At 40.0% G+C, this 26,714-nt stretch overlaps 4 protein-coding genes across 5 annotated transcripts in view; all 4 read right to left on the bottom strand.

The window, feature by feature from the left end:
- Nucleotides 1-17,770, bottom strand: part of LOC146452955 (bifunctional glutamate/proline--tRNA ligase-like) — a 44,476-nt gene extending 26,706 nt beyond the window's left edge. The window contains exons 1-10 of the mRNA XM_085097218.1: nucleotides 17,587-17,770; nucleotides 14,490-14,574; nucleotides 13,107-13,206; nucleotides 12,045-12,201; nucleotides 11,433-11,581; nucleotides 10,432-10,520; nucleotides 9,336-9,655; nucleotides 8,145-8,316; nucleotides 7,171-7,295; nucleotides 637-745 (exon numbers count right to left, since the gene is read on the bottom strand). Of these exons, the coding sequence (XP_084953344.1) occupies nucleotides 637-745; nucleotides 7,171-7,295; nucleotides 8,145-8,316; nucleotides 9,336-9,655; nucleotides 10,432-10,520; nucleotides 11,433-11,581; nucleotides 12,045-12,201; nucleotides 13,107-13,206; nucleotides 14,490-14,574; nucleotides 17,587-17,734 (1,454 nt within the window). The 5' untranslated portion in view covers nucleotides 17,735-17,770. The remainder of the gene's footprint in view (nucleotides 1-636; nucleotides 746-7,170; nucleotides 7,296-8,144; nucleotides 8,317-9,335; nucleotides 9,656-10,431; nucleotides 10,521-11,432; nucleotides 11,582-12,044; nucleotides 12,202-13,106; nucleotides 13,207-14,489; nucleotides 14,575-17,586) is intronic.
- On the bottom strand, nucleotides 1,346-2,692 carry LOC146452956 (uncharacterized). The gene has a single exon (XM_085097216.1). The coding sequence runs from the start codon at nucleotides 2,675-2,677 to the stop codon at nucleotides 1,574-1,576; it is 1,104 nt and encodes a 367-aa protein (XP_084953342.1). The 5' UTR covers nucleotides 2,678-2,692; the 3' UTR covers nucleotides 1,346-1,573.
- LOC146452957 (uncharacterized) lies at nucleotides 3,011-5,312 on the bottom strand. Its single transcript, XM_085097215.1, has one exon. It carries the CDS (start codon nucleotides 5,171-5,173, stop codon nucleotides 3,011-3,013), a length of 2,163 nt encoding a protein of 720 aa, XP_084953341.1. The 5' UTR covers nucleotides 5,174-5,312.
- A 2,106-nt stretch (nucleotides 17,771-19,876) lies between the features above and the next one.
- LOC146452958 (transmembrane protein 41A-like) lies at nucleotides 19,877-25,816 on the bottom strand. 2 transcript variants are annotated; one of them, XR_014859626.1, is made up of 6 exons: nucleotides 25,560-25,816; nucleotides 24,165-24,321; nucleotides 23,403-23,564; nucleotides 22,084-22,222; nucleotides 20,390-21,019; nucleotides 19,877-20,051 (listed from the first exon to the last, which is right to left on the bottom strand). XR_014859626.1 is itself a non-coding variant. In XM_085097195.1 (5 exons), exons 1-5 carry the CDS (start codon nucleotides 25,715-25,717, stop codon nucleotides 20,838-20,840), a joined length of 798 nt encoding a protein of 265 aa, XP_084953321.1. In that variant the 5' UTR covers nucleotides 25,718-25,816; the 3' UTR covers nucleotides 19,877-20,837. The 2 variants fall into 2 exon arrangements, 1 of the variants encoding a protein (XP_084953321.1); XM_085097195.1 differs by having other exon boundaries at nucleotides 19,877-21,019.
- Nucleotides 25,817-26,714: the final 898 nt, after the last annotated feature.

The following is a 26,714-nucleotide window of genomic DNA, read 5'->3' on the forward strand; positions in this document are numbered from 1 at the left end:
AGAAGCTGGGCTGTTTTGGGTTCCTTTTCATGGAAAAAGCCCCCCAAAAATGTCCAAAGGGGGCCTAATGGACCCTCAAAAGCCAATAAAGACTTTAAGAGACCAAGATGGCGGTGCTAACGAAAACGTCTCTTGAAAATATAAGTTCGCGTTTCTTGTACTACTTCACGATTATTCCAATTCATTCAACTTGGTCGATGTAGCTGAGCTATCCAGTAACAGAATAGATGAGAACAGCGTTCAAGATGAGACAGAGACTGAAAAAATTACCATCATGACGTATTAGCGTTATTCTCCACAAAACCTTGAATTTGGTCATTTCATGTTGTTGCTTGGCCGAGTGTGGTGGCGAAATGTACCAAAATTTATAATAATAATAATAATAATAATAATAATAATAATAATAATAATAATAATAATAATAATAATAATAATAATAATAATTATAATATCGTTTTGTGGCATTCTCATTGCCGTCGCCGTGATGGCTTCTTAATAAAACTTCCTAATTTCTAGAATAACACCTGGTCCTTGTTGTGAAAATTTTGGAATCTGTTGCACAGCAAACTATGAGCAGTCTTGGATCAAATAAGGGCTAGCAGCACTGAGGATGTAAAAAGGGGAATTACTACTTACCATCCATCTACGTAGCCCTGATCTACAAGATGGGTCAGCTTTCTCTTGGACATCACTGTATTTTGAAGGGTGAGCCGACTGAATTCATAAATGTATGGCTTTCGAATACCTGTGGAATTGTGCATGCACACATATTAAGAGCCATTGAGAGGTAAGACAAAATGTTTTTACAAAACCTAGGACTTGGCAAATGAGCCAAAAAAATAAAATTTCCTGACTTTTCATGGAAAGTACAAATTCCCAGAAATTCCCTGACATTTCCCCGAAAGGGGGAATTTTGGAAAGGGGGAATTTTGATTGTGATCCAAATAATGGCTCCCAAGAGAACTGGATTTGAGGTGAACAAATTTATTAGTGCCTGCAGTGTTTACCATGTTGAATGTTGTATCTGAAACATGGTTCTGTGGGTATTTTTGTTGGTTTACGCTTAGTAATCAACAATGATTTCTCACACACAACTGGGAGCCATGCCAAGCCGCCTATGCAGCAACCTGACCTTTATTACATCAACAGCACAAATCAATGGCATTACAGCACAAAAAAGAGAGCAGCAACGGCTGAAATTAAGCCTAGATACCTACAAAAAACTCAAAAACCATGCAGGGCGGGTGGGCGGGGCAGGTCAGGCAATGGCGGAAGGCAACAAAAACAACTGAACCCTGAAACGCCATGTGACCTGAAGACCCCCCACACACTCGAACCCATACTCCCCACCGTGTGTGAGAAATACGTTTTCCGCTTCATTCGTTCCTCAGCCAGCGGAAAACCACACTTCTCACACACAACTGGGAGCCATGCCAAGCCGCCTATGCAACAGCACAACGCAAAGAGCGCAGAATTAAAAACACCATTCCTAGAAGTTCAATGTCTTTAAAACTCGCAAGCTACAATGAGATGAAAAAAGGGGGCATTGCAAAAAACAATGTCAGTGTCAACCCTAAATTGACTTAGATACAAGGAGAAGTGAACTCAGCGACTCCTTTACATAATTGTTCCGTGCTTTCTCACTGCGCCAGCCTCCATGTCTCTGAAACAGTCTGTCCGGCACACCAAGAGCAGCAGCCGCTGAGGCCCCTCCCGAACGCAGGCTGTGAATTCCAAATTTAGCTGGGTCAAACCCTTCTTTGAGAAGCTCCTTCTTAATGAGCTCGTTAGCCCGACTGTAAGACATCAGCTCTTTCCTCAGACAGACTCCCCTCTTAGTATTCTGCACACGCCGAAACAATGGTGAGGCTTTAGAATGGTTTCCAACAAATAAAAATTTCTCCAAGATCGCAACTGGACATGGGGGCGTACTGCTACGGGCTATAAAAACCCATGATCCCTCACGAAACTGATCGTTCTTTCGCTTCTCCAGAAAGATGGCCACATGTGCCACCTCAAAATGCAAACTGTCCACTTTCAAACGGTGTAGGTCATCCCATCGTAGAAAACCAAAGAACCCCAGGGAGAACAATGCAGCCAATTGGATGTCAGCAAGACTACCTTTCTCTAGGCGACTGATAACTCTTCGCACCAAGTCAGCAGACAAAGGCTCCTTACGCTTCGGTGGACGAGCAAGAATACGCCGGGCAGCATCAACTGCTTGTTTCACCATAGGATACTCACTTGGTTCCCGGTGGCCACTTTTCTTATGGACCCAACTCACACCATACACTGCTGTATTCACTGAGGATACTGAATGGGACTGCTGGATAAGAGACACAATATATAGAGTAAACACCACAGAGTCTGCTGGCAAATAAGAGGCACTATGCTTCTCAGCCCATGTCTTCCAGGACTTGTATGCACGAAGATAGGTTACTGCTGTCGAGGTGGCTCTGTCCTGCACCAACACTGCTGGTAAAAAACTTGCCAAACGCCTCAGCTCTGGGTCTTCAAAACGATCTGCCTCAAATTCTGCTGGAAGAGTAACCTCTCTCGAAATGGGCTGCACCGCTGCAACACAAGCAATGACAGAAAATTCCATAAGCAGGACAACACCCATGTAACAGAAACCATCAATAACCACAAAAAACAGAATCTGCACTGACACAATCATCTTAGAATGTAATTGCCACAAACTGACAACAACATTACAACTGTAACGCAGGCCATGACAGACGAAAAGCCATAACAGCTCAACAGCTCAAGCCCATAACAGGCTGAGAAACCATAACAGTAGTCCAGAAAAAACTACAATGCCCATAACAGGCTGCGACACTGCTAACAGCAGGTACAACAAAAAATACATGACACATGCCAGGAAAAAATGCCCATAACAGGATGGTAACACGAGTAAAGCAGGTACAATGAACAAGTACAGCCTGAAGCTGGAGAAGTTCCTAGGAGCGGCCTCTCATCAATCTAGACAGGTTGTAACACTCTCAGGATGCTAAGACACGACATGAGCACCACAAAAACATAGCTTCAACGCCAGCAAACAAAAAGATGGCACGCCTGCAGTAAAAACACAGCTTGCTGCCGCCCCTGGAATGAAGAGACCTTCATAAGGTTGGATCCTCAGGGATGCTGTCACAAACTTACGCCAAGAACCATGCTTGGTGATGAGAAGGGGCCACCAAGGCGCAGAATGCCACTCTGGGACCAGGAGTGTTCCATCTTCATGTCCTTCATGCATATGGCGCAATACACGAGGCACCAGGTACGGTGGAGGAAAGAGCCAATTGAAATCTCCCGCCCATGAAACAGTAAAAGCATCAACAGCTTCGCAATCAGGATTGAGGAATCGGCTACAAAATCTGTCCAGCTGCTTAGTCTTCACACTGGCAAAACGATCAATAGTGTGAGGGCCCCAACAGCTATCCAAGCGAGCAAACCACAAAGGATCAAGCATATAATCATTACAATCTTCAATCCGTGATAACTCATCAGCCTCCTTGTTAAAATCTCTGCTGATCCATTCCACAACCAAACGAATGTCAAATGACCGACATAACTTGAAGATGTTCACTGCCTCATTATGAAGGACAGCTTTGCGGCTGCCCGCGGAAAGAATGATCTCAGTGTTTTTGTTATCAGTCCTGTGCAGAACCTCCTTCCCTCTCAGCTGAGGAGCAAACGATTGCAAGACAAGGCTAGTAGCCCTAAGTTCCCTGAAGGTGGAGCTCATTTTACTCTCTTCAGCTGACCAGTTCCCCACTGCGGCCTGTCCCCCGAGTTGTACAGCAAAACCCCCCCAGCCCGAATCACTGGCATCCGAGTAGGTCAAAACCTCAGGCTTTGGGCTAGGAGACCAAATAGGACCACCAGCATTATGAAAATTCTTTTGCCAGAAAAGAACTTCTCCCTGTGCGTCTGCAGATAACCGAAAGGGGGTGTCCCAGGTAACTATGTGCAGGATATCACGATATAAACTCCGCGTCCACAGGCGTACCACTGGACCCAAAGCCAAACTCATAGAGGCCAGCAACCCCGTAAACCGTGCTACCTTGCGGGCAGACACAACAAAACTATGAGCTAGAATATCCTGTAGAACTTGCAGAAAAGCATCCACCCTCCTCTGCGGAACTTGGAAAGTCCCCATCCGTAAATTCAAAACATAACCCAGTAACTCCCCTGACTGCACTGGCACCCATTGGCTTTTCTCATCATTTGCCACAAACCCACTACGCTGCACATCATGTCGTACCAAATCCGAAACCCTCTGCGCTTCATAAAAATCAGAATCCGCACCGGCACCATCATCCAAATAAGTAAATATACGAATGCCCTGACTCCTCCAATGCTTTGTAAGGGCCTTCTGGATTTTTGTAAAGACAAAGGGACCCACTGAAAGGCCAAAAGGAAGAACAGTAAACTTGAAGTACTTAAGGGAGCCATTAACCATCCAAGAGCAGCCGAGGAATTTAGTGTGCTCCGGAAAAATGTCCACATGGTGATAACCGCTGGTGTAGTCAAACTTGAAGAACCAATCATCTTGATGGAACAAATCAGCTGCAGTGCGTATGTCCTCATATTTGAACTTGCAAGAACGGAGATGTTGATTAACATAACGCAAGTCCACAATAAGCCTACGTTTTCCCGAACTGTTTGTAGCGACGCCCAGTGGGTTACACACCAGCAAGTCTCCAACATTAACCTCAATCAGAGCACCTGACATTAGCAACTTAGAGATCTCAGAAGACACAAACTCCATATTACATAACGTACTATCATGATTACGAAAAAACTTCTTCGAAGGTAAATCAACAAACGGCAAACAATAACCTTCGCCAATGACTTTCAGCAACCAGCTACTTGCTCCGATACCACGCCAAAAATCAATGTTTTGACGTAAACGGCCTTTAACCACAACGCAACTATGAACAACGTTTTCAAATACGACACTTTCACTGGTAATATGCGAGGAATCCATACTCGTTTCACCCGCGTATAAAAAATCATCATTCCCGTAGAACGGAACACTACTGGGCTGGCTGTTGGTAATTGCTTGAGGTTTGTCCAGCTGATCCTGCTCCGTTGAAAACATTGGCGGCACGGCAGTCTCTAGCGAAGTGTCCCGGCTTGAAGCAACGAAAACAAACAGACCGCCCATCCCGGGACTGATTCTGCTTTCCCGCCACAAATGGCGAAAGCGCACTCGTACTATTTCGGTCGAGGATAACCCTCCTATCCGAAGAACGCGGAATCACTCCTTTCGGTTTCGCAACTTTAGAAGAAGAATATCGTTTCTTCTCCTCCCTCAATTGTTTACTCTCCTTTATAGCCTTTCGAATTTTCTTTTCGTCATCTGAATCACTGGCGAGCGGATCGGCGGTGTAACAAGCGACTGTGTCCCATCCATATTTCTCAGCAAGAAGAATATGTTTGTTCCGCTCCACAAGTAACTCCTTACCTTCCGTAAGTTTACGCGTACGTTCTTCGTTGTCGTCAGCCTCCAGGGCCTCGTCAATTTTATCCATCACATCTCTGTTGAGAAAATACTGCTTCTTGTTCCCGGCAAAACGGAACTCGGGATCCGCTGCACGAGGCTGTTGATTCTTTTGTGATTTCGCACTCGACAACTCGCCCTGAAGCCGTTTAAGCTCGGCTGCGTTTTCCTGCTGTTGTTTTAGAAGCTCTTTAGCCCACTCTGGAGGACCGGACGGCGAGTGAGAGTGTGATCGCGAACGAGAATGGGGAATCACGAGACGAATCACCGCGTTCAGCTCCAGCATCTCTTCCATCTCTCGGCCGACCGCTCGGACTACGGTTGTACGGCTGTAGTCTTTTCACAGCACGAGATTTTGTGCGTGAACTTTCCTTCGCCATCGAACAAGAGAAAAAACGGCCAACACCAGAACAAAGGAATACTAAAACTGCTTAGCGAAAATCAGGTCAGGCAATGGCGGAAGGCAACAAAAACAACTGAACCCTGAAACGCCATGTGACCTGAAGACCCCCCACACACTCGAACCCATACTCCCCGCCGTGTGTGAGAAATACGTTTTCCGCTTCATTCGTTCCTCAGCCAGCGGAAAACCACACTTAAGGGCCGTTTACACGACCGAAAAAATTGGAACGGCTCGGATAAAAAGACGAACGGCTCCGACAAAATTTGACGTGTAAACGGTACTTGACCCGTTCTAGTCTTATCCGTTCCGTTCCTAAAAAGGTCCATAGGCGGCTATGGACCCTTTCGGAACGGAACCGATAAAAAACGGTTCCGTACCCACATTTTTGTCTTCTTTTTAACGTGTAAACGCTCGCCCTTTTTTCGGTACCGTTCTGTTACGTTTTTTCTGAGCCCGTAGTACTCCACGTCAGTTGTTTATCATACCAATGATCGTCAGAGTAAGGGCTGTATGCAAGATCAAACCAAGCGCTTGTTCTTGAAATTTGCCACAAGCTCCGTTCGACTGTGAAGTGCGATACAAGGGCTGTTAATAGGAGAACCGTAAGCCTTGTTTTTCTCTAATTCGGTACATTCTCTCAGAAGCATTTCTTTGAGGAATCACTCGCGCTGTCAAACATGAATTTCGTGTTCTCTTCTTCAGAAGAAACCAGAAAAGTGCTTGTAAATCTGTGATATTCGGAGATACGCACAGTGTACTGTATGTGTAAGCTCATTTGAACAACTAATCGAAGCAGTCTTGTTTAATTATTGCGGGCTCTATCGTTACCGGTCTCGAAGAAAACAACGTGTAAACGGTCTAGTACCCGTTCCAAGGGGCTCTCAAGTACCGTGCCTTTTTCTGTTAGGTATAGTACAGAATTTGTACGTGTAAACGGGAGTTTTCGTCTGGAACCGGTACTTGTTTCTAACCGGGCCGTTCGTTCTCTTTTAACGTGTAAACGGGCCTTTAAATAACATATACAGTACAGGCAAAAACTAGGACTAAGACTTTTCTTTCGTTAGTTTTTGCCTGTATATGTTTATGCTTAGTGTTCGAGAAAAACAAAGCCAAAATATCAAGTTGCAAAATTCGACATACGGTAAAGACAGTTTACTCTAAGCCCTTCAATTATGTGATCTATTAAGCTTTCAATTTTCCTTACAGTAAAACGACAGGATAAACAAAATTATAAGAATGTCAAGGAAGATCAGCTCACCCAGCTGCTCGATAAACCAGTAGTACTGAGGATCACGGTCATGATACTCTGTGGTCCTGAGTGCGTGCGTGACTCCTTCGACACTGTCCACAATGGGGCAGGCAAAATCATAAGTTGGATACACCCTGTTGACAAAGAAAGACAGTTGTTCTAGCTATATGACAGATAGTGAAAGAGGCATCTGGATACACTATTATTTTTTTTAATTGGGAAGCTTTCCCTTCATTGAGGAAGGGGAAGCAATACAATACAATTATTGTAAAATTGTATTGCTTCCCCTTCCTCAATCCCTTAAGGGTTTTTCAGAACTAATTGACAATAATTATGCAGTTCCAAAAAATATTCATCCCACCCCCCCCCCCCCCATCCCCACGGAATGGATTAATTTTCTCTAAGATCCCCCTCCACCTCTCTGAGAAATTCCTGTTTAGTTTCATGCTGTCATTAAATGTTTTGGCTTTTGAGGGCCTGCTTCCCTTAACAGCGATATCATCAACTCCAATTCAATTTGCTCTTTTAAGAAAGACCTTCAGAATTCAATAATGAAAATCTATGAATAACACGTGATTTTCAAGCTTATTACTTTTATCTATTTAACATCCTTACGCCATGTAACTAACTTAATTAATTATAAATCTAGTCACCTTAGTTTAATTGTTTCTTTAGTTTCTTTTTGGTCTCCTTGCCACTTTTTCTTTGTAACTTCATTTAAATTAAATACTGTGTTGTCTTTGTAATTTCTTTGTGTGGCAAAATAAATTTAAAAAAATTCCAATCCCTTCTGTCCTGGGGGAGAGGGGGGGGGGGGATCCCTAGATATTTTCTGGAACTAATGCCATCTAGAGTATAACAAGTTCCTAAGTTGCTTTGTGCTACACAAGTTGAAATCTGCAGTGACAAGCCTACACAGTGACAAAACAAGAACAAATTAATCAGAACAAATGTGCAGCTCTATTTCAATAATTAAGACATACTTGTATTTCAATCCAGTTCGCACATGCTCCTCTGGTTTGCATCTGTATATCGTTGGATCTCTCAGGCAGCCATTTTCAGACTGGTAATCTAGTTTAGCCCTCAGGGCAAATCTCTGGCCATATTCTGTTCCTTTCTTCATCTCTTCCCAGATTTCTAGGTTCTTCTCAACAGCTGCGAAAAGAAATGCATATCAGCTATAGAATGCTGACTAGTTATGCTTAATTGCAGGCAAGTCTACAGTAAGACAAGCTTTGAGCATTCCTTGCCTTCCTTCCCTTTATATTGCAAAATTTATGTTTTCCTATCACCAACGTTTGCTGCCCTCGCCCTTTTTAAATTTATTTCTGACTGGTGGTCAAATTCATAATTATGATACTAGAACCTCAGCTCATTTTCAAACTCACACCTGCCGAACTAATATCAAGCAACTTACTATACTCTTTAGAGGGCCAAAAATATGGAATGCTTTGCCATTATTAATTAGCTATCCACCTTCAAAAGAAAGCTTCTTGATTTCCTCAGTTAATTGTATGAAACGTCCGACTCTGTTATGTCTTTATAGTCTTACCACCATATGTTAAAAAATCTAAATACAATGTCTTTACTAGTCTTACAGTCCTAACATATCTCCGAGGAGACCTCTCAGTATAAGCCCGGGGGTTTCTTGAGGTCTCCTCGTCACTTCTTACTTCTTCTTTTACTATTATTATTCACTGTAAACTTATGTAAGATCCTAGTCTATTATTCACTGTAACTTTCTATGAATGTATGTTGAGGTGAATAAATAAATAAAATAAATAAATAAATAAATAAATAAATAAATAAATAAAATAAACCAACATCTGGTTCTCAAAAATAATAAATCCCTATCTAGATGAAGATCAACAGGTAACTCAGAGAAAACCTAGCAAAACTGCCAGGTAACCAGAGTGATCATTAGTAGCTGAAAACCAGATATTACATGTATGGCTGCCAAACACAAAACAAAAGCAGGTAGGGAAGACTTTCTTTAGTCTATAGCTGGCTACTTTTCTTATTAAGCTATCCCCTGGGGTAGCCTCTACAAAACTTGCTGAGCTTGGCTTCACATGTGGTATTGATTTGTATTTAGATTTATTTACTCACTCATTCTTCGTAAAAAATCCTTCATTATATCATGCAATGATTATCTGTTCAGTCAATGAACTCACAGTTGTCGCGGTTAACAGATTTTATACGCTGTTCCCTCTCCTCCTTCATCTTGTCGGCAGGAGTGTCATCAGCAAAGGCTTTGCCTTCCCTGATCATCTTCTCAGCGTAATCCATGATCGTATCAAAGTGGTCTGAAGTATGTGTGAAGAGATCTGGTTTGACTTTCAGCATTTTGAGATCCTCAAGAATGACCTTCTCAAACTCGGCATTTTCCTTTGCAGGGTTTGTGTCGTCAAATCTCATGATCATTTTACCCTCGTACATGTTCTTGTAGTACTGGTTTAACAAAGCTGCCTTGGCATGACCAATGTGAAGGTATCTACATGTAAAAATTAATGAGACAAGTATAGACATGTGAGGTTATCACTAACATTATTACACACCTTTCAATAACATGCAGTCTTTGAAGCTCAAGACTCAACTAACTGTTATGTCTTACACTGCTGTCAATCAGAGTTGCAGACCTCTTAGGAAACAGGAAGGTTTGGTTCAATGGGGTCAAAAGCTCAATCATGTTCATATGTGGTGATTGGCGGATTTCAATGCACTTTGTCAGTTTTGTATTTTTTTGGTCAGTCAATTGTCGCTGTAATAATTATGACTGACAGCAGTTAAACATGCAAATCATTAGCTGGATTTTGAAGTTCAGTGTTCGCATGAAATTGAAACCAAGATGGCAAACTTTAAATTTGAACATCAGTGTTTCAGTCTACTTTCAACAGCAAGAGGGGATGAGGAATTTTAAAGGGGTCAATAAAGTGTTGGTGTTGGTTTCTTCACATGTACACTGTATCTTTTTCAAAATGTTTACCTGATTTTAGTTTGCCAACTGAGAAGTCAGCTATGTCAAGTTTTCGACCAAAGACCCTTCTTTCACAGGTTACTGAAACACAGGGCCATGAATTTAAGACAACGTTTGTCCAGGATGATCATGGTACATGTACTGATTTACCATTGACATCTTAATTACATGTAGCTTTCAGTGATGGCAGAACATTTACCATGATGATCCTTCTTTCTTTCTTTTTCCTGAGATTGAACATCAAGAATGATTGTACTCTCTTAATACTAAACTCTAAACTAGATATTAATTACCCGCTCGCTTCAGGTGGAAATCGTGTGACAACATTTCCTTGTGTTGCTCCTGGCAGATGCACATATTTGCCTTCTGACTTCATCTTTGTCTAAGACAGAACAAAAACAATCGTCACACAACATATGTGATTAAAAACTGCATCATTGTATAATGCAATTCCAGGGATTTGATTGGCTTAGCCACCATGGTATATGAGCCATTATACCATGCCCTATAAATAGTGACCATTAAATTGCCTTCTGGTCGTTCTTGCAAAGTGAAATCAGCAAGATCTACCAATATTTCTTGACTGTTTGTAATAAAACAGTAATTATTTATTCCACTCGCACTTGTTAGATATAAGATGATTATAGCCAACTTGCTCATTGGCTATCTATCATCTGATATCCAATGCACGCTCGTGGAATAACTGTTAATTATAATAATGACAGCTGTCGCTGGCTGATTTCATAAAATGCTAATTCTGTGTTTGTCGTTAACCCATTGAATTCTTTTGTTTTATTTCACAATACCACACAAAGAGAACTTACGACGATGATTAACAATGGTAAAAACGTGCACATTTAGATGCGTCTAAAAATACATGCATACATGTTTTTGCTGCGTATAAAACGTGTCGGGATAGTTCGCTTAATTTTGGCCTGCACTGTAGCTTATTTACATGCACGATAGGTGACCAATGAATGGAAAGAATGAAAAAAGAACAAACAAATAAATGCCAGCCCTATCTAATTAAGTGCGCAAAAGTTTCAGAGACAAGGCCAACAACTTTACTGTCCAATCATGACAGAGCCAGCATGTCGCCACCATTAAAGCCTTGGTTGGAATTTAAACCAGAATTTGCACCTCCATTTTTCAAACAGTAGCAGGTTGAACCCAAACAACAGTCTGTACTTTTGGAAATGAAGAGGATTTACTTAATAAGCATGTACAGTGCAAGTTCAGACTTGCTCCTTTTTATAATATTTTATTACCATCATATTAAATTCATTCCACTTACCCCCAACTGACTTCCACTATCACTGGCTTGGCTTGGAAGCTTATCAGACACATGGCAGAATGGTGGTTGAGCACCACAGAATGTCAACCAGCGAGCGACATGCTCAAAGGAGCTACCAGGTTTGATCAGGTTTTCAATCTTACCACCCACTGAAACAAACATAAAATTATGACTCACAATAATTTTATTATTACAGTGAACAAAATTTTAGACTTTTCAAGTGCATGGTTATTAACTATGAACAATATTGTCCTGTGGTACTTTTGAGTCTGCAATAATATCAATTCCACTGCACAACAGTGTGACAGTTGAAAATTAATGAAATCGATTGAAAAGTAAGTTAATTTGTACTTACTGTACATGTATGTAAGATTCGTTGTATTTCAGATCAAGTGTCTGAATAATCAACAACAACAACAATTTATTTGAAATGGATTGGATTGTCCCTTTCATCTCTTTGTTACTTCTTGATTCACCATTGACAGCTACTCCACTTTTTCAAGCCATTTGGCTTACAATATCAACAAAAATTATCAAGATTTGATGGCTGACCATGACATCTAGAGACTTTAATTAGACAATTATTTAGTTACTACATGTAACTAAACAAACCTTTCAATGCTCCCCACACTGCAAAGTCGGCTAATGTCACAGAGTGTCCAACAAGAAAAGCAACTGGTGCAAGACTTTTGTTCAAGCGATGGAGAGCATTGTTGACATCACTGGCATTTTCCAAAGAGTTCACGCTAAATTCCAACCAATGGTCAACCTGCAAAACAAAAGATACAAACCCTTAATTTAACCCCTAATATCAAAAAACAAATTATCCTACCTTGTCCCCATTCTTTTCTTAATGTAAAAGTACTCTGGAGAAGTTATTAAAATATCAAGAAAATTTACCTTGGGTGATCATATCCTTAATTCTCATGAGCTCAGGGGTTGAATTAGCATTGATATTACAGGAGAAATTTGATCCTGATTACCGTTAGGGCTTGAAGTGTTAATATAATGTACTAATTAGCTGAATGGGAGGGTCATCCAGAAAAATTCTTGGCAGAAAGATGTTATAGTGTATGGTTGTCTAAGTACTTACATCTAACTTGTCATGGGCACCTGTAAATCATGCTACCTGAAAACATACCTGCTGCAGGGAGAATTGAACCATTGGCATACTAACGTTGAAGCTGCAATAACAGATTGCTATAGAGTCCTTAAGTGTGACGTCACAACTATTTGATTTTTTTAAATTATGGGATTTTTTCATATGATTGGAAAGAGCATGATGAAAAATGCCTACTTGCCAAAAATCAGCATCTTATTGCGATTTGGGGTCAAGATATTAGCTCTGTTACGCCCCGATGACTCCATACAAATCCTTCTAATTTTGCCTCACTTCCAAACGTTTGGTTTGGTTAATGATAAAGATATACAGGGGCACATACATACATGTGTGATATCCTGTATGTACAGTGTATATCTGGTTGATGCCCTTGCTGTCCTTGTATTAAGGATTTATGATCACCCAAGTTGAATTTACTTTTATAAGAAAAGTATGGGCACAAGATAGGAGAATTTGTTCTTTGATATTAGGGGTTATTAAGGGTTAAAGACCAACTCCTTAATGTAACTGAATAATGTGGATCATGATACTCAGGATTTCTACATATAACTTACCTCTGATGCCTGAAGTGGGTTCTTTCCATACAGACCCAGCATTGGATATGACCGGGCGATATATCGTGCTATTGAATGGTCACTGGTCAGAGTCAGCTCTCTGCAAAATAAGCATGGAAGCATGATTTCAACAAAAATCTACGAATCAAGACAATGCTGCCACCAAAGGCCAGATAATGGTCTTGTTGACGAAGTGGAGGAGCAAGTTAAAAATTAAAAAGAGTTTGCCTGAGATTAAGACAGCTAGGGCATAAGACCAGACAGTAACCTTGCTTATATATAATTTCTACAGAATTGTACCAGTAATCCCTTGCATTGGTATGTTAACAGAATAAGAACATTAGGGACTGGTCATAAAGTACCGGGGGGGGTGGGCTGGAAAAATTCATTTTTACGAAGGCTAGTTTTGTGTGACCCACCCTCATATTTTTGCAGAATAATGCATGGCCCACCCATATTTTTCAGGTAAAAAATGAAATGACCCACCCCTAGTAAATAAAGGTAAGACTATACATAAAACTAGACAAATTAGAGGACAAGTATGATAGAGGAAGGAGCACACATGCACAAAGTCTTGTTTTTGAAGTTTATCATTGCATGAGATCTATTTTTGTTGAAATACCTGAAATGATTTTGAGAAGATAATGTGCATCTAATATGTATCATTAATAACCACATGGAATCATAGTTGTTCATTTTAATGGATGCGAGTGAACTTGCCCTTTTCTTGATAGAATGTGTAGTTCCAGAAAATATCCTTACCCCACCCATGGAGGGAATTCAAGATTCTGGAGGGGATGGTGGTAAGAGAAAGAACAAAATTACAGAGATTGTATGAAAGAAACTTGGAAGTTCCTGGCGGTAGGGCGTCCTTTTATAAATTCCCTCTGTGATGGGGGATGGATATTTTCTGAAACTACACAATTATAATTTGTGCTTTTACTGTTAATACATTTCAAAGTTTTACTGGCAAAAGGCACCATTTGATGCAAAACATGTGCAAAAATATTATGTGCCCCACCCCTTTAATGATGCATGGTTTTTGCTAGCCCACCCCTTTTTACATGCATGAAAACAGTGACCCACCCCCCCCTTTTTTTCCAGCCCACCCCCCCCTGTACTTTATGACCAGTCCCTTATGTAAAGGATCAGCAGCATAGCAATCAATTTAAAAGATATGATGAAAGGATAGGTATCTGACACTCTTAATTGAATTACTTCAACTTCCACACCGAATTGGTCCTATTACCATTATTGTTCAACACTACTTTGATAACAAACCACAGTTTTATTGCAGAGCAAGATAATTGCCCACCAGTGATGATTGATGTACTGTGAATTGTATTAAGTTTCTACTCTAAACTCCATAATTAGTCAACTTACTCAGATATCTTGAGTGAAGTATTGTCGCCCCATTCTAACTGCACAGGACATGTGTCTTTCAAGTGCTCCACAGTAAGAAGGGTTACTGTAATGAAAACATTAAGTATGCTCAGCAAACTGTCAAATAAACTCTTCCCTTAACATAAAGTCTACATCCAATCCAACATGTTAAAACAAGCTGGATGGTGGTGGTTTTGGCAATTAATTAGGGACACACTCCCTTGGTGCGGTCCCCTTGCATAGTTTAATTTTGCCCTATCAAGTTTCTTCATTCGGTTATATAGTACTGCAGTGTTGCTCAAAGGTCAGTTGCGGTCTCTCTTTGCTAGGTTTTGGGCCTACACACTGCTCAACAATGGAGATCTCTAGTGACCAGTAGGCTCAACTAGAAAATAATGTTGCAGTATCACATAAGATTGCTGCAAATCTTTCCCATTTTACCTGCACATAAGGAAATGTGTTAAGGAAGCAACTTTCCAGAAGCTAAAAACATTCATTTTTACCTTCAAGCTGTAAATTAACATATTTGTGCTATGTATTTCTTTTTTAATGGCCAGAGTACATTGATTTGCGATTGGTTTAAGTTCTTACATTTTAACACACAACCCTACAAGCTGCAGAGCTTTAAGTTATTATGCGGCGATCAACTCGAAACTTCAACATCCCCCCCCCCCCCCCCCGGGCAAACCCCGGGCATTTGAACTTTTTAAGATTGGATCGTTCAAATTCCCGCCCCCTCGGTCCAAAATGGTGTTCAAATGCCCTACCTTATCGTCGGATTTGTCTGTCAAATGCCCCTCCTAAAGAACAATCGTTGTCGGCTCCTGTCATGAGTTACTACAAAAATCACAACTTTAACATTGAAACTAACTAGAAATACGTGACTCGCAAAACCTCGCGAAGCTGGGGCTGGGTGGAAAGCCCTCTTTACTCGTATTGTAGCATCGAATGAGGAGATTAAAAGGTTTCTGAACATAGCAACTATTTTGATGAGCATGGTCTTTTCGTAGTTCCACAGGCTAGTTTGCGGTTTGCGGTTAAAAATCTATTTCTGACGAGATGAAATGTACAACGGGCGTGCAATGCTGTCGTGTTCGATGAATTTATTTCCCACGGAAAATTATTTTACCGCGGCCACAAAACGTGTAATTTCTTCAATGCAATCTTTCACAAAAAAGATTTCTGGAAGAAAGGGAAAAGATTCTGGAGAGATTGATCTGTATCCAGGGAATATTGATTAAATTTTATCCGACACGCAAACTTTCCCGATGTATGCAAATTTTGCTGCAGACGACGCCAGACAACCTGACGTCATTCATACTTTGTTTTTCACCGTTGCTAGGCAATATGCGGACACCTTCACGGAAATATATAAACATACATACATACATACATATATATAAATATATGTTCGGCTCGAATTTTCACGGCTTAGCTCCCGAGCGCGGCCTTCGGCGGGCCTTCGGCCCGACAAATTTATTAACCTCGCTACGCTCGGGCCTTCGGCCCTCGCTTCGCGAGGAATGATTGGAAATTGAATTTATTAAGTCGGAAAATGTCAATCAGCAAGTGTAAGCTGTTCCTAACTCCGAAGCAAAGGTTGTTAAAATGAGTTAGCCGGCTACGTAGACTGCTCGAGTGGCAGGGTATCCTGCAGTTTAAGCCAAAGCGGCGGCTTTTCATTCGACAATTTTTTTTTTTAACTGTTCACTGCTGTTTTATGGCTATTTTAAAAACCTCTGCAGACACAAATGCGGGAGAAAGGCGCAGCTTGACTCATTGAATAAAAAACTACAACTAGAAATACATATTAATCAGTTAGCCGGCTACGTAGAATGTTGTTCGAGTGGCAGGATATTCTGCAATTTAAGCCAAAGCGGTTTTTCATTCGACAGTGTTTATTTCTTTCACCGGATCACTGCGAGACAAAGCCGCAGCTTGACTCATTGTATAAAAAAGCTACATCGTTTATATACAATCTATAAAAATAATTAATATTTAAGCACTCTCACTTTTGAAGACCCTTTTTGGTAAGCTTTTTTTGTAATGCTGTATCTCTTCCTTTAACCTCTTCCATCTCGTCCAAACACGTGTTTATAGCTGTTAGCGACTTCGGCGCCCTCTGAAAAAGCGATTTGAAACCTGACACTTCCGGTTCAATTTTCCCCACCCCACCCACGCAAGGTCAAATTCCCCACCCCCGGGGAGGCCTTACCCGTCAAATTCCCCACTCCCGGGCACAGAAAATAGTCAAATGCCCGGGGTTTGCCCGAGGGGGGGGGGGGATGTTGAAGTTTCGATTTGATCAGCGCATTACCGTGCATACCGTAAATAAAGTCTGTCTGAAACTCATGAATGATGCTAATTCTCAAGAGACCACTTAAAACTTCACTTTGACAGCCCATCAATGGTGAGTGTTGTGACTTCCATTGACCATGCATTCCACTTCGAAAATATTTATGTTGATTTTGTGACGGAAATTGGGATTAGGGACTGGGAGAAATCAGATACATAAATGAGGTGATGCAATACAAGAGCAAATGGTGATATTGTTATTGCATGTACAATAATAAATATTGCAGGATTCATTTCTAGAGAATAACGAAATAGAAGGAAGTAAACTAGATTTATTTCTTCGTCTTTGTCCTCTTTCTCTCGGTGTACATCAATGTCCACCTAAAATAATTTGCGATTGCAAATTGTTCTAGAGTTGAGGTATATATTCTAGCTCCTTCTAGATCTGATCTAGCTGTCTCTTAACACAACTTCCTAAAGAACACTTGCGATCACAGCAAAATTAATTTCCACACATTGTTCACTGAGATCATATTTGCTTCGCTATTGATTGCCGGCCAAGACCCGGAATCAGGATCGATACTATGCAGTGCTTAAGCTTACATTTCTTCTCAAAAGCTAATAACTCAGACGATTTTCTTAAAATTCGTATGATTAATATCAACATCGCCATCAAAAGTAATAACATATTACAAAGATAGTAAGTTTGAGTTTAAATTCCGAACTGTTACCCGCTAAATTCACATTCCAACAATTTGAGATGAAGAAAAATTGGAATCATCCTGCGCGCGAAAACACCTACCTGGAGGAGGGCGAGAGGAACAGACGGTCACAGTTTTCATACCGGTGTTACCAAACTCTGAAGACGTGTTAAAAGAAACAACCATGATTCTACGGCAGCAGATAGAAAAGAACTGACCACCCTTCGCCGGAAAACAACGTGCTAGCATGGGCACATGAATCACCGGTTTCGCGGAATTTGAAGAGCCGACGGTATTTGTGGACTGAGGTCAAGATCTTACTTCATGCTTCTTTTCGTAAAGTGTCTCAGGGTTGAAGTGACGCAATCGAAGCGCAACTGCTGCAACTGGGTCGGTACTACTCCAGCGACTTTACGTACCAGAGCCTTCTTTACTTATTAATATACTTCACTTGCATAGTGTGCTTTACTTGCATGGTATACTTTACTTGATTGGCGTACTTTTACTTGCATGGTATACTTTACTTGCTTGGCCTTCCTTTATTTGCTTAGCCTTAGTGCATTTTTCGTGCGTGGTGTACTTTACTTGATTGGTGTCACTTGCTTGATGTACTTAACTTGTTTGGCCTACTCTTCTTGCTTGGTTTACTTTATTTTCTTGGCCCTCCTTTATTTGCTTAACCTTAGTGCACTTTACTTGCTTAGTGTATTTTTGACTTGCCTGGCGCACTTTACTTGCTTGGCCTTAATTACTTTACTTACTTGGTGCGCACTTTACTTGCTTCGTGCACCTTACTTGTTTGGCCTACTTTATTTGCTTGGCCTACTTTGCTTGGTATACTTTACTTGATTGGTGCACTTTAGTTGCTTGGTGTACTTTACTTCCTTGGTATTACGGGGGTTTTCAACACTAAGAAGAACGGTTTTGGGAGAATGTGGAAAGTGTTCCTAGACTTGAAGATATTGCCGGAAGTCGGGAGAATGGAAAAATTTACCGGGAAACTAAAAATGATTTAAAGATAACCTGCGATCAAGCGCTCTTTTTTTCGGGGGAGCACGAAAGTGTGGCAGCGCGTGAGTCGGCGGTCGGGGAGAAGAATGAAAAAAAAGAACGCCTGATACAATTACTGCACAAGTTGTCTGCCGCCCCTTGTTTGCTCATGCGATGTTATCTTGTGTCATGCTTTTAATGTAAGGCAATCATATTTTACCGGAAATTAATACACCTTGGAAGGCGCTAATTCTCAAAATTCTAAACCTTCCCTTCTCCCGACCGCCGTCTGAAAAAGAAAAAAAGAACGCCTGATCGCAGGTTAATTTAAAGGCAGCACAAAAAAGTTCCGGGAAATTCATTAATTTCGAGCGTTGTGACGTGATTTTGATATAAGTCCTACATATAATGTGTAAACAGCTCTTCTCACGTGTTGTTCATGTGGTTTCGGTCATGATTCCACATTTTGGCCTTAAATTTTTATCCCTGATCACGTGAAAATAAGTTGATCCCAGGGTTCAGCTCAACGCAGAAACTGGGTCGGACAAATGGCGTATAATTGTTGCTTGATTAAACCTGAATAAACTATGGGTCAAAATTAAGTGTCGCTTGAGTTTTTTTTAAACTTAGTCCCACCATTCACGAAACGGAGAATGACTGAATGGGAATTTGACTCCCGTAAGTTCTTCAAGCTATGATTTCCTTTCAGCACAACACTTCCATTTTACTAGTTGACCAACTCGGTTCAGTCGCACATCTAGTCGTAACTAACTATCTGCTTATCCTACTGGTCTGGATTTTTTTTCTGGTTGGGTTAAACTGTGACATAATTGTAAGATATTACCAGCTGTAATTACCAAAAGTGGTCGCGGTCGCTTACGGGAGCTTTTAATTGGAGGAGTTTGGGTGAAAGTTAAAACAGGGTTTCATAGTGTCGGTTTGTAACTAGAGCTGGTCACGGGCTAGAGAGCGATCACAAGGAGAGCTTAGACTGCATTGCTAAAGAGGAGCAGATTTCATTCCTTTTATCTTGAAACCCATTTTTCGAAAGTCCTGACATCTTTTCGGGTCCAACACACATTTTTTAATACGTTCTTTTTTATTGATTGTTGGTGTTGTTAAATTCAAACTTGTTCAGTGTATTCTCTAAAATAAAAAAAAATAGAATTAACCCTTAAAATCAACAAGTAACCAAGCCGACTACGCAAAATACTAGAGACACGAACGACTTCGTACATGCAAAAGGCTTGCCAGAAAAAGACCTCTGCTAGCAGGGTACGTTGAGGGAAATTGTGCACATAAGATAGTTTTTGTGCCCAGTAAGTTAAAGTACTGGAACTTTCAGAGAAGCTGTCCCCAAGTGCTCATTTATTAACACCTGGATATATTTTAAGCCATATACCTGCTAAGACATCATTAGTTTTCAACCTTGCAAACCTGAACCCAAAGCCATAATGGTTATAATCTCCTAATTTTAAAATTCCTTTGGAATAATCTTAAATACTGACAGTACAGAAAAAGGGGGAAATAATTATTATACCCAGTACATTACGAAAATTGAATTAAAAAAAAAACACTACAGTCGACTCCTGATAACTCGAACCCTTGCTAACTCGAACCAATTTTCCTTTCCTTTCAGGTCATTTTCTATATAATTTTACCCTCGATAACTCGAACTCCCGATAACTCGAACCTTTTTCAATTTCCCTTGAAGGTTCGAGTTATCGGGAGTCGACTGTACAGTCGACTCCCGATAACTCGAACCCTCGCTAACTCGAACCTCGCGCTAACTCGAACCAATTTTCCTTTCCTTTCAGGTCATTTTCTATATAATTTTACCCTCAATAACTCGAACTCCCGATAACTCGAACCTTTTCCAATTTCCTTTGAAGGTTCGAGTTATCGGGAGTCGACTGTATTAAAAATTCGAACCCTTCAACGTTTATATACAACTGCAACTTTTGTTGGAAATAATGGCTTTTTAAAGTAACAATTTTTAAATAACATTATTTTGTAAAATTATGTTTTAGTTCAATTATAATGTAGCTACAATCAAGGACAAAAGGTCTTGAGAAAAATGTTACAAAGTATTTAAAATATTAACTACCAATTTAATGTGACTGACCAATGAAGCCACATTTCTCGTTTAAAACCCATCTTACTTACCCCACCCCTTCCCCCCCCAAGACAATGTTGAAACCCACAACTCATTTTCATTACCCGGGTTCAACATTGTAAGGGGGGGGGGGGGGGGGTTGGGGCAGGAAACGGACACTGCTCATTGGCGTGTACCGTTTTTCTGTGCGTAGGGAAACATCGTAAATGCGATTTTGTCCCAACCCGTTTGTCCTTGATTGTAATCTTATTCCAGGTGAATTTTTTTATGTTTATGGAATATTTTCACAATTAAACCAGGAAGCAATGCGACCACTGCTACACCACAAAGCTTGATGACTACTGAGAGTGTAAAAAGTTCATCTAAAGAATTCAACTGTGAAAGAATACAGCCAGTCTGACAGCAAATGAAGTTATATGGCATAAGACCTGCAAAATTAAAACATTGAAAAAATGAATGAGTATGGGAATTGAAAACAATGACCAGTTTAGGTTGGCTAACCCTTTATGCCAGATGCAAACAATACTTGTAATTATAGAAAAGTCTGACATAGCAGCTTTGTAGAATCATCATGGGCTTCACTTTGCAAACTGCGTAATGGCGGACGTGTTTTCGACAGTACTTGGGGAGTTATTTCCAGGTTCAGTAAGCTTTTATAAAGCTTATTTATTGTTATTTTTGCCATAATGAATTCATTAATTGGATTGAAGCATGAAAAGGGAATAAAATTGAAAATTTTCGTTTCGTTGTAAGTAGTCCACTTTAAAACTTTATGTATAAAATCTTATTAAATACCAATTTGCCCCAGATTTGAGTAATTCCTTTATGAGAATTAGACACTGTAATAAACGTTATCAATTAAGAAATTTTCAAACTGATCTAGTACTTCTAAATCCACAATCTAATAGTCTTATGATATGTTATAAAACAACCTTCCTGAAGAGACTAAATTACTACTTAGATCTGGGTAGTTGTTGTGTCATCAGAGCAGTATCTGCAGTTACAACTCAGATGTTACTTTTCTGGGGCGACCAGGGGTGCTGTTGTGAAATGACCTCTGCTTACTTAAAGTAAGCTAAGTTTTCCTGGACAGTGACACTTTACACCAAATCGTCTATAGTAACAACATTCTACTTAATATAACTTTAAAGGCGCAGTGTCACGTAATTGTGATGTCACTTTGAATGGCGACAAAACATATTTGTATGGACGGATTCATAAAAATTATGGCTCAGTTTTGTTGACAACAACCGTACTAGTGCACAGAAACTACATTGATTATCTTTGGCCACGGATAGCCAAGATTGATATGGTTGCAGCTCAAAAAAAAAATTGGCCAATTTTTTCCAGTTCTTCCATTGTGCATGTATTTTGGAGAAATCACTCAAAATTGGATTAAAGTTTGTTCTTCCTTGGAGAATTTTCTCGCTTGACCAAAACAAAGAGAAATCCCTGTGACAATGCCCCTTTAAATGAATGAATCCAAGCTTACCAATTAACACTGAGAAAAAGAACTGGGTGATTGGCACCTCTAACACTGGTGATGCCATGTTCAGGAACCAGTTTGGTGACATAGGAAACAAGCGTAAAAATAACAGAAAGAACAACAAGCTATCAAGGTTCTCTTTCACCTGAAAAAACAAAGAGGAATTACACTTTAAGGACAGTGCCTACTAATACCGAAGTATGTTTGCATGTTTTATCACTATGCAGAAAACACAGATCTTAGCAAGGGCTATTGGAATCCAAAAAGAAAATTGGGGGTAACCACGCATTTTTTAGAGATAATTAAAACAATAATTCTAAAAAGCGCCAAAATTCAAAACAATGTAAGGAATTTTTTCCCAAATTGAAGCTCACTTATCTCTGAAAAATGCATGATTACCGATAATTTTCTTTTCGGATTCCAATAACCCTTGCCAAGATCTGCTCTTCCCGCGTATTTATAAACTGTGCAAAAATATCTCTGCTTTAGCAGGCACCACCGTTAACAAACCCGACTTTCTTGGACCATTGCAAGATGTGCAGAACGCATGCGTAGTAGCTAAAGTAGGCACCATCCTTAATTAACATTACATGTAACACTACCCAACAGACCAGCAGCTGATTTCTCCTTACTATCAAACATGTAGGATCATCAGAATATGAAGGGAATGATTTCCAATAAACCGTCTTGATGTGCAAACAAATTCTCCCAACACTACCATAAGAAATGTACAGAAAACAGTGAAAAGGATATGCATTTTAATAGTAAATTATTTTATTTCAACCAATCATAAACTTGTATATAATGACAGAATTATTTTTATTTGCTTCAAGATCATATCTTCATGTGGTTCTCATATGAAAATCTAAAAAAAGATTCCTTATCAAACTTTCTTCCTGGCATTTTGAGGGGTATAAAAGTCCCAATTCTTTTTACTTCTGGTTGGGTACAATACCGTGCAAAATGGGAGACTGGGGATCGTAGGACTGTCATGCTAGGAACGCTACTCTCGTGATTAAATTTTCTCTGTTCCTAAGTTGTTTTTCGTGTGCAGAGAAGAAAACTGTGTGGATGAAAATACACGTGCTGTATGAATGGGATTGTTGAATACTCAGAATGAAACAACTGAGGAATAAAGAAATCATGAGACTTACAGTGTATAAGCATTCTTGTATTGATGTCACTAGCAGGTGCAAACAAGCTTCCCTGGCATGCTCAGGTGCCTCTTGCGCCATCTGAACATGCCCAGGAAGCCTGTTCGCAGGCTAGCTTTGACATCACAACCCTACTATCCCTACTGTTAACTGCAGCCATTATTGTCTTACCTTACTTTGTAAAGCTTGGACTTTGTTAGGAAAGAACTGTAGCAATAGAACTTTGCCAAATGCTTTGGATAAAAGATAACAAAACATGGCTCCACAACCAGTTAAAAAACACACCAAAGGAAATCCAGCCCAAATACCAAATATTGCACCAGCAAGCAAGTTCTGCAATAAAGAATCAATACACAACACAATATGTTATCCAATGATTTCCCAAAATATTTATTAGAAAATGTGTCTACAAATTTCATCATGCATGATTACAGTGTACATGTATCTCATTACTGAAAGCTGGTTAGCAAGCTCACATGCAAGTTCTGCAATAAACAACGTTGATACACAATACAACATGTTACCTACATGTAATGATGAATTCCCCAACATCAAAAATGTGTCTTTGATTTCATCATGATTATCTCATTAATGAAACGTTAGCTAGCTTGCATGCATTAACTGCTCATACTAGTCAGATCATTTTTTCCTTTCTGCTTTTACATACAAGTAACATCCACAATGACTTAATACCCAATGCATGCAACAGGCCTACAACTTGTAGAAGGTGACACAGTCTGACAAGTTCAGAGCCCTTTTCATTTGTTCATTTATTCATTAAATTTATTTGACTTGCAACAGCATAGCCAGTTGCTGTGGGCCTATATAAGAAATGGAAAAACTTAGACTCTTATAAAACTATAATACAAAAAACTGTAATCAGAAAAAAAAAAAAAAAAACTAAAAAGGCAAGGTATATATAAATACACTTACCATAAAAACAGACCCGGGAATGGCAAATGTCTGTTTATACAAGTATGCACTGCAGAACAGCAAAATAACATATCCAAAATTGTCTTTTCTATACTGCTTCAAAAGGCTTGCTAAAGACTTCAGGTCTTCAAGATCACTTGGGAAATGCAGGTCATTGCTGCAGATATTAAACAAGAATAAATTATTGCCTGTCATTATATTTTTGTCACATTTTTGATTCAGCTGAATTGAATTGATACCACTGTTATTCCCCTTCCAGGACATCATACGAAGGGAATAACAGTGGTTTCAAAAATCCCTAAAATGGTGAAATTACCCCCAAGCACAGTCATAAGAATACACCAGAGGTGAGTCAGTTTTATTCATTTTAATGGATGTAAGTTAAAGTTTAGCATTATTCAAAGTTTGAAATCAACAATATTTCATTTCCCAGACAAAGTCTTATAAAGTGTTAGAATTCTCAACACCTGCCTGTAGTTAACCCGTATACTGCTTGCATTCAAATGTCATCATCCCACTGGTAATTAATCATTGCTCACTCTCTAGTGACATGAACTTGGGCTGCCTGTGGTTTGAAGTAAACTACGGTCCGGTTCAGACCTGTACTTCACATGAGCCAAATCAAGTTCAATGAATTAAGTTCATGTGAAGTATAGAATCTCATCATTACTCGGAATGGCCGATATAGAGCTGTAATTTGGATTGACTCAGCCGTTTTTCTCACCCGGCTGGGAATAATGGCTGTGGACCGGCTTTGATTTAGACATCATACTTCACATGAGCTGAATGAAATGCACAAATTTACCCAAATCTGCAATTTTCTTCAGTCAGTGGATTAATTTTGGCTGAGTTAAGTTCAGCATCTAAATCAATTCAGCTGGAATTAATTAACTTGGGTCGGTCTAAATTAGAATTCAATTCGGCTGATGTGAATGAAGTACAGTAGAACCTCTCCTTACGGACACCTCTATAATACGACACCTCTCTATTGCGGACAGTTCACTGTACTTGCTCCCTGAGAGACCGAAATCCATATAAAGCCTACTTGTCTAAAATGGACACCTCTATAATAAGGACACTTATTCCTGTCCCCTTGGTGTCCATAATAAAGACGTTCGACTGTCTGAACCAGGCCTAAAAGCTCCAATAAGACATATCTGCTTGAAATTCCATATTTAGGTGTGGAAAATGCGTGAGAAAAGGCTAGCAATGCGTGGCAGCGTGAGACAGGTATCAAATGCGTTTGCGGTGACTGAAGGTGACGTCATCATTTCAGATGCGACTGCAGAATCGAAACCGCCGCTGCTGCGATCTAGGTTTGCATAATCTGTCACCTCGTCCCTGGATTCGCAATATATATCAACAATTATCCCAGCAGATGGCCGTTAAGCTTACCTTTCACTTTCGTTCGTTCCTGCAGCGGTGACATTTGAGTTGAAAGGTGGTCTGCACATAGACAACAGCGTCAAGAAAAGAGTTGCTGAAAAAAACGTCGATGCAATTCCCAAAATAGAAAAAAATATTCTCTCCGTCTTGGACATTGTAGTTATCATATTTCCAAGCTCAAATCAGCATTCAAGAAGGTGAAAGAGGAAGTTAAAAGACGAATAAATGCAAGAGTTGTTACTTTTTACGTGTGCATGTATCATAAATCCGACATGTTGCTTTGTAACCTCGTATGTGGCAGTGAGGGGACTAAAACTAACAGTGCGACCACGTGAGAATCAGCTGATTCAGAAACTTGGACATGTTTCGTAAATGAATAAGGGTCGAGATAAGGGGTTTACTTGTAGTTTCTAAAGGACTTGCGGTGCTGCGTCGATGGGGAGTAAGAGCAAATGTTTGGTTTATCAACAGAGTTGATGTCTTAAAGTAAATTGGCCACCGTGAAGAGATTCGAGCCGGCTCGAGCGACGTTTGCCTTGGTATGTGTTTATATCGTGAGCGCAAGAGCAGTGGATGAATTTTGCGAAACCCAAAAAGGTGGAAACAGAGCTTTGCTTCCTCGCCCTAGTCTAGACTTGTTTGTAAGTACAGGAACGTAAACGCGTACCGGGTGGATGGAAGGACATTAATCCTGCACTAATTACATGGAAAATGATACTAATTATAAGGTCGGAGGCCAACAAGAATCTAAAACAACAACACACAACAACACGCCTTATTTAATGAGCGCTTATGTTCCAGTCTCGTTCAATATTTACCATCGGAAGTTCTCATTAAATGAAAATTAAAATGTACTTGTCAATATTCTGGCTTGAAACATCTGCGAGAGTTTTCTTAATTTTTTTTCCGCTTAGCTAAAATTTAACTAGTGTATGGATTTCTTGGTAACACACCCAACTTGCTTTAAGTGTTTTTCAATAAGTTCAAGTTAATTTATTCACACTTATTCAAATTACAATAGACAAGAAAGCATGCGCAAATGTAAGTAACCAAAATAAGTTATTTTTGTGCAGTTTATGTCTTAGCAAGGGCTGTTAGAATCCAAAAAGAAACTTGGGCGTAACCATGCAATTTTCAAAGAAAATTGTCAACAATACAATTCTA

This window comes from Pavona decussata, unplaced genomic scaffold (assembly GCF_977016875.1).
Source record: "Pavona decussata unplaced genomic scaffold, jaPavDecu1.1 SCAFFOLD_361, whole genome shotgun sequence".
Taxonomy (NCBI): Eukaryota; Metazoa; Cnidaria; class Anthozoa; order Scleractinia; family Agariciidae; genus Pavona; species Pavona decussata.

Excerpts from the sequence above, each read along its gene's own strand:
- LOC146452956 (XM_085097216.1), bottom strand. The coding sequence starts at position 2,677 with ATGATTGTGTCAGTGCAGATTCTGTTTTTTGTGGTTATTGATGGTTTC.
- LOC146452957 (XM_085097215.1), bottom strand. The coding sequence starts at position 5,173 with ATGGGCGGTCTGTTTGTTTTCGTTGCTTCAAGCCGGGACACTTCGCTA.
- LOC146452958 (XM_085097195.1), bottom strand. The coding sequence starts at position 25,717 with ATGATAACTACAATGTCCAAGACGGAGAGAATATTTTTTTCTATTTTG. Across the intron at positions 22,223-23,402 it reads TCCAAGCTTTACAAAGTAAG|GTGAAAGAGAACCTTGATAG; the intron begins GTAAGACAATAA and ends TTGTTTTTTCAG. Across the intron at positions 21,020-22,083 it reads CTTTTTCTCAGTGTTAATTG|GTCTTATGCCATATAACTTC; the intron begins GTAAGCTTGGAT and ends TTAATTTTGCAG.